Source organism: Podarcis vaucheri, assembly GCF_965113315.1.
Source record: "Podarcis vaucheri genome assembly, chromosome: 17".
In the NCBI taxonomy this organism is placed as follows: Eukaryota; Metazoa; Chordata; class Lepidosauria; order Squamata; family Lacertidae; genus Podarcis; species Podarcis vaucheri.
Window position 1 is genome coordinate 21,328,765 of NC_138755.1, and position 14,618 is coordinate 21,343,382.

General features: G+C 42.4%; 1 protein-coding gene across 4 annotated transcripts in view; it reads left to right on the top strand.

The window, feature by feature from the left end:
• The window catches only part of KDM4C (lysine demethylase 4C), a 198,468-nt gene that overhangs the window by 165,760 nt on the left and 18,090 nt on the right, over positions 1-14,618 (top strand). For 3 of the 4 annotated variants that reach the window (XM_082204636.1, XM_082204638.1, XM_082204637.1), the window contains exons 19-20: positions 4,735-4,920; positions 10,714-10,884. In XM_082204636.1, coding sequence (XP_082060762.1) covers positions 4,735-4,920; positions 10,714-10,884 — 357 coding nt within the window. Of the gene's footprint in view, positions 1-4,734; positions 4,921-6,106; positions 6,902-10,713; positions 10,885-14,618 lie in introns of those variants that run through there. The other variant, XM_082204639.1, reaches the window with a different exon arrangement.

Genomic DNA, 14,618 nt, shown 5'->3' on the forward strand with positions numbered 1-14,618 from the left:
GAGGAGCCCAAAAATGAGGATAATAAGTTGAAACACAATTGATTTGAAACTTAATTAAGACAAGACAGAGTTACTTCCAGTAGATGGCTCAGTTGACAATGATGAAAGTGGTGGTACAGTGGTGCCCCGCAAGACGAAATTAATTCGTTCCGCAAGTTTTGTCGTCTAACGAATTTTTCGTCTTGCGAATCACGAAATCCCATAGGAATGCATTGAAAATCAATTAATGCGTTCCTATGGTCAAAAAAAGTCCAAACAAAGCCAAATTTGGTACAACAACAGTTTATTAACTGCTCTTTAAAGTCACACATACTGTAAAGAGCAGTTCCAAAATTGAAGGGAAAATAAATTAACTTTATAAACAAAACATGTCTTTGTTTTTAGACAAAGGAAACAAAGTCGCGAGACGTTTTTGTCTTGCGAAGCAAGCCCATAGGTGAAATTCGTCTTGCGAGGCAAATCGAAAACAGAAAAACCTTTCGTCTAGCGAGTTTTTTGTATTGCGAGGCATTCGTCTTGCGAGGTACCACTGTATCTAGTTTGTTCTGGTTGGGATTGCAGTCCTTAAGAAATAGGTTTGCAGCTTGCGGGTGTTATTAGACCTGGCACTACAGGGATACTGAAGCGGAGTCCGTGGTTCAGAGCAGTGTGATTGGTGCACAAGTCTGCAGTCTCTTCTCCAAAAACAATCTTTCCAGAGTGATCCATTCCCTGATAACATCTGGCATGACCAGTCCAAGACATTTTGGCATCGGAGAACCCCAAAATTGGGCACACCTCCTTCTCACCAGGGAGGACAGGGCGAGTGAAGATTGAATTTAGGAACAAGGCAGGGGAGAAAGAGTAACATAGGGATCTGCTGCCCCCAGGGACCCTGCTGCCTGAGACAGTTGCCTCACGTGGCTGACCCTGACACCTGGGTTAGATTATAGTGGCATGTTATATGTGGGGTTGCTTCTGAAAAAGCAACTGGTTCAGAATGTGATGGCCAGGCTGCTAACTGGAATCTGCCATCCGAAATAAATTTTGCCAATGAGTAAAGACAATAACCGACTCCCAGTTTGTTTCCAAACACAATTCGAATTTCTTGAGTTACTCTGTTAGCAGACCACTTGGAGCTGTTGGAAAATGCCCTGGGGTACCCCTTCAGCCCCCGAACTCCAAGCATCCTCCGGTATGCGCAGCTCTGGAAAAGGCATTTCCCTTCTTCTCCAGTGCGCGTCAGTGACATGTATCAAATGATATATGCCCACTAATCTTCTAGCATAACACAGCAAGAAGTGGGAGACATCGTAGAGCCAATCTACGTATTTATTTACACACTATGTACAGACAAAGGAAGCATAGTGTCTTCTCTCTCCAGCTCTGAGAGAAGAACAGGTCACAAGCAAAAGCAAAAGTACAGTATAATAAGTACATACAGCGGAAGAGATAAGGCTGTCTTCTGTTCCCACACTCTTCCCAGACAGGCATGTGATTTACACCAATCTCATCTGCATCATCGGAGGCGTGAAATACTAACAGGGGCTTTACAGTATAGATTATCTTGAGAAGTTGGATCCTGCTAACAGAGGGTCCATGTTGCGCTCGGCCCCTGAAACTCTTTAGCCAATTGGCATCGTGGCAAAGGTTGGGGGTATCTATTTGGCAGCGCGACGTAGGGGCCTCCTTTTGCTTCGCGCTGCCGAACACTCGCTCACACACCCATTAATTAGGTCGTGTTTGGCCTTGCTTTGGACTTCGGTTGGTTGCCTGTTTTGGAACAGGGACCGGGTAGGAATTTTTCCCAATGTGGCAGATTGGCTGTGGCCACTTGGTTTTTTGCCTGCCACTTAGCAAACGTCACAAGTTTGTAAGGTTTGGTGGTTAGGCATTGGTTTAGAGGAATGTGGGGAGGGGAGGTGCGGCTATCACTTGCCCCTCCAATGAATAGGGTATTCTGTTAAAGGAATCTGGGCGTCTGGATCTCATCCGAAGCCCAGAGAGGGGCTAGGGCCATGCCAGGACCCCCGGGACCCCAGGGGTGAGCACCTGTCAATATACACTGACGGAGCTCCCCCTGCTGGTTGTTTACCCTTACAGGCTTCCAGCAGGGTGGGGCAGGAGCCAGATATAGTTTTGATACCAATGCCTAAGTCAATACCAGTCACATTTGTGTATTCAATAAAGTTGTGGCCATAATTTGCCCATTAACATTTAAACTAAATTCTGTCTCCACTGTGTCTTTATTTCCATGAGGGATGGGTTTTGGGGCTCGGAGCACAACTGCCTTCTACCATATAACTACCTTCTTCTACCCATTTGTTTTGAGATACCAGCTCCATGTCTTTTGTCCTCAAAGTTTAGGACAGAATACATACCTGAAACATAACCACTTTGTATCTACCTTGCTGTCTTCTAAGTGCCAGAATAACAGTGCAATCCTATTTATGTTTACTTATGTTTAGTGGGGGGAGATAAAACACACTGCCCTCATAAGATGGTTTACATACAGTTTTTTTTTTTTTTTAAAAATGGTATCAATAGCAATATTTATAATGTAAGCACTAATTTGAAAATGTTAATTAAAATACCAGGCCCCACTGCTGCATTAATGTCTCTTCTCTGTTTATGATGAGTTCAGTCTACATAGATAAAATTGCCACTGAACATAAGCATTTAACTGTGTACTAATTCACACAGCTGATTCAATATACATGACGTCTTAGAGCACATCCAAGCTTAACTTCCTTTGGAAAGGCATCAAAAAATGTGTGTGAGAGACTTCCGGGGTTGACGCGATCTGGGAATGGCGGATTCCCTCCGAGCTCCGGAGGGAATCGGCTCAGCAGGGGACGGGTCTTGCCGTGCCGGCGACACGGGGACCCTTAAAACCACAGGCGCGGTGCCTGCGGACTGAAGACTCGGCGGGTGCCTTAAGCGCCCCCCCTGATTCGCGAAGAGCCTTTTTAAAGGCTGCGGAGGGGATACGGGGGTGGCGCGGCACTGAGAGTCCATCGCTACCTCTGCTGAGCGAAGCCGCGAGCCATGACCGGAGAGCGCTGACTTCCTTCCTTGAAATTCGGCTGAAAAAACAACCCGTGAGTAATTTGGACTTGGCTTTTAAGAAATTTATCCACTGAATTTGAGACGATCGGGGGATGTGCTAAAAGGAAGTCCGCACCCCCTACCTTGCAGACGATCTAGAGCAACGAAAAAAGAACTAAGCTGGAGTGCCTACCCTGTAAAGGGTGAGTTTTAAAAAAGACAGTGACTTCCAAGATTTGGAAATTTTGAGCAGGAGAGAGGAGTGTTGGATGTTTTATGCTCTGTTGTAAACAACCCCCCCTCCCGGGCCCGGGAGCGTCCTGCTTTGGAGCTGGTTTAAGAAGTGCAGAGTTTGACAGCTGTCAAAGCTGTCAAACGGACTGTTAATAGTGGAAAATTGCTACCTAAGTTACCTCTGGATTAAAAAGAGTTACAATTGATCTAAAATTGTTGGAAATAAAGAAACAATAACAAGACAGAGGACTGTTGGGGAAAAGAATACTAAGTAACCAGATTCCCTCTAGAGGGAATTCTGTGGAACTACAATGGCTGTGGATGGAAAGATACTGGGAGAAATCGAAAGGATGTTTTATTTGGTTGGAATCTTACAAGAGCAGACTACGGCTATGAGTGAACAATTGATGACCTTGACTTCTGAAACAAGTAGTCCTGCTGAATGTAACGAGGACCTCAATGAGAAAGAATCCACAGCTGAACCAGAAATGATAATAAAAGAAGAGGAGAAGACAAAACAAGAAAGAGAAGAAGTGATGTGGGAAAATACTGAGCAGAAGCTGACGCCTGTGGAATACAAACAAGGAGATTATTGGAGTAAATCTACTATAAATCCACGAAAGATGCAGAAGACGAAAGTGGAGGCCCTGGGAGTCTATGAAATTAAGGAATTTAAAATAAAGAAATATAATCGGGGCCTCCACATAGACTCTGACTTTGATTACCTTCAAGATTCATGCCTTGTGGAAACTCTTCAGCAGCTGTTTGCAAATATGGGAAGAGACTTTGGATTGATGGTGAAAGAACTCTTTCGAGATGTGACGACTGGCATAAAGGATTACCAACAAGACCGGCGGAGAGGGACTGAAAGAGACTGGAGGGCCTCGGACGTGAGGAACCCGGGCTAATAACTGTTATTTTGGACATGCTTTGGGAAGGGACGCAAACCGGGGATGGGAGGGAGGGAAAAATTAAGTTCTAACAACACTCATGATTATGGGATTTGGTTAAAAAGATCATTATTCAAGACAAAATGGGAAATCGATGGAAGGGAATTGAGGTCCAACTTAGAAAAAATTAATTTTGTTTGCTTTTATAAAAGGACTAATATTAAGACAGGGAAATGCCAATTTGCTGACATAAATTTGGAAATGGGGATGCAAGAGAGGGGGTAGGGGGAAGTCAATGACCAGGGTTAGGAAATAACATTTTCGGGAAAGTATATATGTTTGTTGTTGTTTTCTTTTTTTTTTCTTTGTTTATGTGTTTACTTGTTTTTTGTGTTTTTGTTTTTGTCTATATAAAATGTGAAAACCCAATAAATTTTTTTTTTTTAAAAAAAAAAATGTGTGTGAGAGATGTGTGCAGTCTTAAGAACACAGATGTGTGAATTTAGGCATAGCTGATTAAACAGAAGTACCTGCTTGGCAGCTAAAATGAAGTTAATTGGAAATTCTCCTTTTGTGCCTACAGAAATGTATCTTCTGCCGACAAAGAATTAAGAAAATATCTGGCGCCTGCATCCAGTGTTCCTACGGACGTTGCCCAGCTTCTTTCCATGTTACATGTGCTCATGCCGCAGGAGTGCTGATGGAACCAGATGACTGGCCTTATGTTGTCTATATCACATGTTTCAGGCACAAAATCAGTCAAAATGTGGTAAGGATTTGCATAATTTAATTCCCGTATTATTTTCCCCCATTTTATTCCATGTTGTTGTTTCTGTGTTTTCAAAAACAAGAACACTGCTACTAGGCTGAACCAGGATAAAAAAAACTTGCTAATTCCTGGCTGTCACAGAACAATGAGAAAATGCCAAGACTGTATGGACTGGGTTTGAAAGGCAATGAATGATAGCTGTGTGCAGTGGTAAATTAATTTCATAGAAGGAGAGCTACTGTTTTAAATGCTAAGCCCAGACAAGTCAGGGCTTTTTGCTCGGTGCTAAGCAAATGCATGAGGCTTGAGAAACTCTCTTCATTGTTTCATATCTCATTATCCGGAGCTGAGCTCTGGCATTCAAAGCAAGTCCTGAGTCTGAGAAAGGCTTGGCTCAAATTAAATCCACACTATATCACTTTAAACTGATGAACGCAGTCTTCCTCTGAGGTAGGATAAAATTAAGCCGTAGGATTCTACCGTTCCTCCTTGTGATCTGGACACTACATACAGTGTAGAACCACATTCATAGCCTGTGGTCTGCTAAACCCCCTAGATCCCTTTTTACATGTACTGCCTTCAAGTCTAGTCTCTCCCATATTGTAGTCTCATCTGATTCTTCCTGCCTAAATGCAGAACTTCACATTTATCTTTGTTGAAATTCATGTTGTTAGCGCCCCATTCTCCATCCTCTCAAAATTATTTTTGAATCTGGTTTCTGTGTTTGCAGGTATTACCTACCCCATCCAGTTTGGTGTCATCTGCAGATTTGATGAGCACCCCCCCCCCCACTTTCTGCCAAGTCATTTATAAAGAAGTTAAACAAGACTGGGCACAGACCAGAACTCGGCAGCCCCCCATTGATCACTTCATATATACCAGGCATGTCCAACTGGTCGATTGCGGTCTACTTGTTGACCGTGGGGCATCCCTGGTCAATTGCGTGATCCTGATGGAGCCCCCCCCCAAAAAAGCTCAGCAACTCTGAACAATCCTTCCCCCCAAAAAACTCAAAAACTTTGGTCAATCCAGTGGGTAGATCACTGCCATTTTTTTTATAGTGGGAGTAGTAGATCACAGTCTCTTGAGAGTTGGACATGCCTGATATATACAAATCATAGACTTGCTGATGACACCATCTGTGTAGCCAGTCATTCACTAGCACTGTACTTCTGTCTCTTCTGAGGCCATGACCTTCAACAAGGAAGGAGTGATGAAAACACCACCTGTGTCCCAGTGTCCTTCACCTTTCTACTCAGAGTCTCATAGCGATGTGCAGTAGGTTTAGTGCCATGCCTGCCATTGTTACTTGTTCCCACATGTTTCAGCAGCAAGGGATAAAAGTCAGTGGGTTTGACGAGACTTTATTATGTCAAAAGGGAACTATTTCAAAGCCAGTTTTTCTAAGGATTGTGAAGTTGACCTTCTTTCCAAGGGCTGAAGTGCCATAACATGTGTTATTTATCATAGGTCTTCCAGGACCTATATAATCACTATAAAAATAACAGAAAAGGTTAGCTTTCTGTCCTCATACATAGGAGGCAAGATAAAACTTTATAATACTTATTCATAGTATTTCATTTCCACACAGAAGGCCAAGATTACCTTTCTTCTTCATTGTGATTTGCTGTGGCTCATATTTTTATATGACTACCTTAGTTCATTCATCGCTCACGTTACACAAAAGAAATCGCGCTGTCCAAACCGCAGCTTGCACAGTAATCCAGAAAATGCCACAGATGTTTATCTAATCTAATTCAGTTCTTTGCATAACAGCTGTCCCTCTGATCAAAAATTGCATTCTTTGCATCTATAAATTCTTAGGCTTCTGTGGTAGAAAATCTTTTTTGGAACATGTTTATCAATAACACTTTCTGTGAGATACATTTTTCCAGGAATGGGAAATCGAAAACGCTTAACGCACTTTCCACGTTGGGGTAAATTACTGTTTTCTGAACTTTTAATGACATTTTTTTAAAAACCCCAAACACAATCCACCAGCAGAGGACTGCACACAGCATCTGTGTCCACCAGTGGTGGGCAGCACTGACTTTCCAGGGCAAACATAGGTCCAGGAAAAATGGGAGCAGATCCACAAATCCTTAAATGACTCACCAAGAGTCAAGTGTGCAGGCAGATGTATAGAAGGGACAGTTGCTAACCTGGTACCTTTCAGCTTTTTCTGGACTACAGCTTCCAGCCAGCACAGTGGAAGGGCACCAGGTTTGCGAAAGCTGCAGTGAGGCTGAAGGCAGCTCAGCATAGGGAGTGGCTCATACCAAAACAATCAAATTATATTTATGATGAATTGGAGCAAGTGAACATTTCACCCATGAGAAGTTCTAGATTTAGGTTATTAAAACACACTCACATTTTTATTAGTTTTTATACAAATACAAGAACCATTAAACACTTACATCTAATGGTGTTTGCTTTATCCGTGGACTCTAGACATAAACTTACACATTCAACATTGAAACATATTAGATTCAGGTTTGAGGAGTCCCTTGGCAAAGCATCCTTTGGGGGTCCCTCTCCTTCATCCTTGGGCCTTGTCAGGCTTACCTAGTGGTGGTAGTGTTCCAAACAGCAGTGGGCAGCTGGGTCTAGCTTTAGTTTTAATTTCACACCATGTCACAGAGCAATGCTATGCTAGGGACATTGCGGAAATGTAATGGTGGCTAGAACCAGTTGGCTGGGGCTACTGAGAATGCCAAGATGGGGTGGGGCAGGGCAGAGTATCTACATTTGTGTTGAAGCCCTAACAGCTGCCCAAGGATGCCCTGGCTACAAGTGCTACTGACCACTGCTGAATTCTGCACCACTTCTGCTCTTATTTCCTGATATATAGTTCATTATGACTTACCCCTTTCAATGCACAGGGCTGAGAAGTGAGAGGGGAACTCGGGATCTGTGGACATCAGGGGCCCTGGACTCTTCTTGGACTGCTTGCTCCATTTTTCACCCATACAGCAAGAGCCATTCTGGTTCCAAACCTGGTTAGGTGTGACCCCTGGTTAACCACTGCAGATACAATGCCTAGCTACCACGGTTTCATGCTGGCAGGAAGAGAATGGGGTCTTTGCATTTAAGTAGTACAGGGCAAGGTGTAGGTAATATGAATTTCTTCAAGGACACACCTATATATACAACCATAATTCCACAATCAACAATTGAATATTGATAAAGGCCCATCTTTTAAAAATCAAATCCACTATGTATTGCTGTGTTAAAGCAACGAGACATGGTTTAATCCAAATCGTTTGCTGCAGTGTTTCAAAGTATTTTGATATATTCATCTTGTAGGTACTCGCGATTTAGTTCTCCGAATGTATTGAATAGTTTGCTGCTCTCAAAGGTTACAATCATTAGGTAATAAAGGGCAGGTAATCAGTCTGCATATGTCACATTTTTTTTCAGCTAAGTAGATTTCTAATTTTGAAACATCTTCCTCTCTAAATCAGTTATACATTTGAACATTTCCTGTTTTCTCTACATTTTATTATCTGGCTATAGCCATAGACTTTATTAAGTTTGGCATATACACAAAGTGAAATGTGCTACATGCAGCGTGTGGTACTGATTGGTGACTGGGTTGATTTGTAGTTACCTGAAACACATACCCCCTTCTTCGTCTTACCTTTCAACAGGTTATAAGTGCTGCAGTGCAAGCAGCAGCAGAGAGAGAGGGAAGACACTCTCTCCATTTATCTCCTTTCTCAGACATTCCATGCACCGATTAGCAGCCTTCTGGGTGATGGAAACCAGTGGCTCATGAGAATGCATGAGACAGAGATCTCCTTGGCCTAGCACACTGCTAACCTGTGCCCCAGAGCAACGGAGAATGAAGCAATCCTAAAGCTGTTCTTTCTCACCGTATATATCATAAGGCCCTACCCAAATGTAGCAACTGGTTTGAAAATGTGATGAGCCTTTGGACATTTTTGTAATAGATACGAGCTTTCTTTAATCTACGCTTTATCTACTGGAAGCTGATACACTCATTTTGATTGCAAGTGGCGATTGCAGAAGCCTGTGTGGCAGTGTGACACATGCTAATGATTCCATGCTTCTCAAACTGCAAGCAAAGCAGGTACCAGCATGCATCCTCATAGGATTTTAGCTTCAGTAAAAAGATCTTTGGAGTTGTATGTGGCTTTCAGAGACACCTTAAGCAGAATGACTGTAGCATTTTGACAGTCTGTCACTTCAATAGGATGCTGCTGCTGCTGCTGCTGCAACCATTTCTCTATTTAGTGTTGGTGGTAAAGGCGTCGGCAATACTGTTCTCAGGAGCTCTTTAGGGAATGCAAGAGGCATTGCTGAATGTGTGACTGGTAAGAAGGACTCGCCAAGCAAAGCCTCTTGCATTGTCAATGCTGTATTGTCTCCTTTCAGCCATGAAGGTGGCATTGACAGCCAGATGGAATGGATGCTAGGTAGATGTGGAGGAAAGCAGTGGGGTGGTAGCTGGGATTTGGCAAGAGAAGGGAAGCAGCCAGGCCCATGCAGAGGGGTGGGGGGAAGGTGGGCACATTTGCCCCGGGCCTCGGTGGGGCTAAGCCAGGGACCAGCTGCTTTTTTTGTTTGAGTTTATAACTTTATTCTAACAAGACTCCCGGCCCAGGCTTCAGAAGTCGCTGCAACCTCTGCACAGACCTGGAAGCAGCTGCAGATTATTAGGAAGTGGGAAGAGAGTGAAAAACAAGCAAGATGGAATAGCAAAGCCACAACTCTCTCTCACCCCATGTACATTTCATATGAGACCTGCTGAATTGATCGTCTGTTTACTAGCCCTCAATAAAACACTTGAAACAAGACAAATTATATTTTATCAATTTCAGTTAAAAGCTCACCTACAATGCACCACGTTTTCTGTTCAAGTTCTTGACTCTAGAAGCGAGCGGCTTGGGCTAAGGGAGATGTTTCTAAACAGTTGCTTTCTGACAGTTGTGGCTGTGGCAAAGAAGGCCTTCATTCATCTGTTTCTTTCATAAAATTTATACACCACTTGCTTGTTAAAAAACAACAACCCTCAAAGCAGTTTAGAAAAGATAAAACAGCAAAATCAAGAAAAAATTGCAACCCTACTTTAAAGTACAGTGGTACCTCAGGTTAAGTACTTAATTCGTTCCGGAGGTCCGTTCTTAACCTGAGGTACCACTTTAGCTAATGGGGACTTCTGCTGCCGCCACGCCACTGGAGCCCGATTTCTGTTCTTATCCTGAAGCAAAGTTCTTAACCTGAAGCACTATTTCTGGGTTAGCGGACTGTGTAACCTGAAGTGTATGTAACCCGTATAAAAAAGTTAAAATACTAAAAGAGATTAATATTACTTCAACTTTCTAAGCACCTGGGTAGGCTTGTCTAAACAGAAATGTTTTTAGCAGGCACCAAAAAGAGTACAGTGAAGGTGCTTGATCTCAATAGGCAGGGAGTTCCGAAGTTGTAAGTGCTGCCATACTGAACGATTTCATAAATGTGGAACGGGTGTTGCGTGGCACCTACAGCAGTGCCAATTGAAGTGGTCATGTGGTCACATGTAGGGTAAGGTGATCTCATAGTTGTAAGCTGGTCTCAATTTTTTAAGGGATTTATATATCAATAGTAACACCTCAAACTAGGTCTGATAGCAAATCGGCAATCAGTTCCGATCTCTTCTGCACAGGTCTTTCATGAGTCCTGGTCATCAGACACAAAGAATCCTTAGATGTACAGGACCCAGTGGATTGAAACGAGTGAGACAAATTTTGTGGCTGGTATAACAATGTGTGTTTAATTCTTGCTTTCTAGAAAACCAAAGCCTTCGAGAAAACGGTCTCAGCCGGCCAAACTGTCATAGCGAAACACAGGAACACACGGTACTATAGCTGCAGAGTAAAAGAAGTTACATCTCAAGTTTTCTACGAAGTCATGTTTGATGACGGTTCCTTCAGCCGGGACACCTTCCCTGAAGACATTGTGGTAAGTATTTATTTTAAGAAACTGATTTTTATTTTTATTTTTGAAAGTTAAATAAGGAAAATTGAACAATTTCTTCTGACCTTTCAACAGGGATAATTAACTTAATATTCTGCTCGTGTTTGTTATTTCTTGCTGCAGAGAATTATTACTTTCTCAGGGGCTTCCCAACCTTGTTTGTTCTAATTAGTATCCACCATTTCGTCAAATGAATCAAAACTAATCTTCCAAAGTCTTTTAATTAAATAAGAAGTATGTTTTTAATAAAATATATTAGAGTGGGAATTCCACATATTGTAATGTGTCTCTGAGAGATAATATTACAAAATTCCTTGATGAATTGAGAAAAAGCCCATGTTCAAATATGTAATAGGCAGAATGGTTCTCATGAATCTAGTATGATGACTTGTTTACATCTTGGATGTGTCTGTAAGATTCCATTGCCTAATGATACTAAATCAGAAGGGAAATGGCATTGTTTGCAACATTTCACAACATGCATTTCAGTGCATGTTTAAACCAACATTTTATTATAGCAATTAATCAGCGCTTCATGTTCTTATATGGTGCAGTAAATTCAGGGTGATTCTGCCTTGCCTTGCATGTAACACAACTTGCATGCACTCTGGTATTGTGGTTGGTCCCTTTGCACTTTTCTCATCCTGGGAGTGCTGCATCTTGGGCTCCTGTCTGGCCTCCTGTCAAAATTCTTCAGGCTCCATTACATCAGTCAGACGTTGCCAGGATATGGCAGCAATACATTTATTCCTCAGGCAGGCCCTCTCCCTTTCTGTCCCTTGTGCTTCGGAAAAGCAAAAAAAGTTGCAAAGCTGGCTTAGCATCTGGTTTTAGATGTTTAAAATACTGAAAGGGTTTCTGAGCACAATTCAAAATGTTGGTGCTGACCTTTAAAGCCCTAAACGGCCTCGGTCCAGTATACCTGAAGGGGCGTCTCCACCCCCATCATTCAGCCCGAACACTGAGGTCCAGCACTGAGGGCCTTCTGACGGTTCCCTTATTGCGAGAAGTGAAATTACAGGGAACCAAGCAGAAAGCCTTCTCGGTAGAGGCACCCACCTTGTGGAATGCCCTCCAACCAGATGTCAAAGAAATAAACAACTACCAGACTTTTAGAAGACACCTGAAGGCAGCCCTGTTTAGGGAAGCTTTTAATATTTGATGGATTACTGTATTTTAATCTTTTGTTGGAAGCCTCCCAGAGTGGCTGGGGAAACCCAGCCAGATGGGTGGGGTATAAACAAACAAACAAACAAACAAACAAACAACAATAATTATTATTATTAAAGAGTGGACTTCAAACTCCTAAGGTATAACAGTCCTGAGAGCCAACTGTTGAACTCTTTAGCCAGTGCAGAGTATGTGATTTTGGGACGTTGTTTTTGAGATATGCATGGTTGAGGAGTCATCATCTTGAATCTTGTACATTATCTGACAGTTGGGGTCTTTTGGGTGGATTTGTATATAAACAATGCTTTTTTCAAATATCTGCTGTGATTTCAGGCTCACATTTTGGTTTGCTTGTGAAGTCTTCATGAGGTGTTAGAAGACTAGCCAGTAAAGATGTCTTCCTCTCTTGCAGACCAGTCCTGTTTTGCTAATCTCCATGTCCATGTGTCATAGTATCCTGGGAATCTCTCCTACTGCATTTAAATACCGTATTTTTTGCTCTATAAGACTCACTTTTTCCCTCCTAAGAAGTAAGGGGAAATGTGTCTGCGTCTTATGGAGTGAATGCAGGCTGCGCAGCTATCCCAGACACCAGAACAGCAAAAGGGATCACTGCTTTCACTGTGCAGCGATCCCTCTTGCTGTTCTGGCATCTGAGATTCAGAATATTTTTTTTATTGTATTCCTCCTCCAAAAACTAGGGGCGTCTTGTGGTCTGGTGTGTCTTATAGAGCGAAAAATACGGTAGATATCTTCTAGATAAACAGGAACTTCTGTCAGATGTTTGTACACATCCTTGTGTAAGAGGCCTATGAGCTCCAACTACAATGAATAAGGATTGCACAGGTTTTATATGGTCAACTTGGGATTTGAGTTGTGAGTCTAGTGCCTCCCTAATAAATGAAAAAGGCTGCAGAATTGTGCTCACATGGTGGGATTGACAGCAAAGAACTTCACATGTGGCGTTCAGTTTGTAGATAACAACTGTAGGAAAAATGAGTGCTATTGACATTGAAGAACTATAAAGAGAATTAACTATTGGAGGCAGGAAGATTGATGAGACACAACGAAGAATGAAAGTCTTAGTTAGGCTCCACTGTCCTAATTTGGCAGACTGATAGTACTGTGGGATTAAAAAAAAAAGCATTGGTCATGTATTTTCCTTTGCTAATTGCAAATATAAAGCATAGAACATGGATAGCTGGAGCTGGATAGCTCAGTTGGTTAGAGCACGGTGCTGATAATGCCAAAGTTGCAGGTTCAGTCCCCATAAGGGACAGCTGAATATTCCTGTATTGCAGGGGGTTGGACTAGATAATCCTCAGGTTCCCTTCCAGCTCTATGATACTTTGATTCTATGCTGTGGGCAGGGAGAATCACAACACATTTTGTTCCCTGTACTGTCACTGGATAGAGCACAATGAAATTGGCCAAGGTGTTACGAACTTCAGGCTAGGTCAGTATGCTGCAAACCTGCTATCACAAATGTCCGTCTTCTCTCACCTGTAGGTATGCATGCTGATCTCTGCTGTTGTCTTACAGTTGATTTCAGGAAGCAAAGCTGCCCTTCAAACATTATTAGCAGAGATTATACTGTTTTCCTTGCTAAATCCTTACTTATAAAAAGGTCTAATACCTTTTTTGGAAGTATAACGCTCAAAGTGGGGCAGTTTCAAAGCAGTGTGTGATGGATTTAGCTGTTCACCTTTCACTGGTGATAAAGGAAGCCGTGCAGCTAAATTCCTGCTACGGCCCTTTGAAAAGCTACTTCTTTGTTTGGAATATTATAAAAAGCATCATTAATGATTGAGGATGCCTTGATTTAAGGAACATTGAGATATTACACATATGAGGCTGTGTTCCTTAGTGGAAGCCACCGTTTTCTTTCCACCTGCATCAAAGCTTGAGCTGTGGGAGAGAGGAAAACTGCTTACCACCCAAGTGGGGTGGTTTGATTTGGTGCTAAGAGGAAATGTAATCAGGCCTGGATATGCCTCAGTGCTTCTCAGATAGTAGAGGAACAACATATAATTGTTTGAAGCAAATGCCAAAGAACTTTCAGATTCCGTAGAGAAATCTTTGTGTGTTTTCATTAGATAATATACCTGTAGCATCAGTAACAGGAAGGATTCCTCCCCCCCAAAAAAACCTGCCTTCCTAATCCGTGCAATGTGCATATCAGGTGTTAGTGCCACTGGGAGGACTTATTCATCAAATTTTGTGCGACGGCAATGTTGCTGCCTATTGAAGAAGCTATTTCTCTAATCTGTTTCCCTGTTCAGCTAGCTCACAAAGATAGCAAAAGCTTTCTGCTTTACGTGTTCAAGCCACTGCACAATTTCCGTTCAGTTCACAATTGCATTTATGGAAGACAAGCCACCATTTCGTGTCTGTACAGCCTTTGGTAAGATTGCTTGCAAGGAGAAATAGGGGTTTGGGGGAAACTGCAGCCTTCCCTCCCAAATTTTCAGTTACTTGGTTCATACAGGTCAAGGAAGACACAGTCTTTGTTTCTACTGCATGTTTTGAAGTTTACAGCAACGTTTACT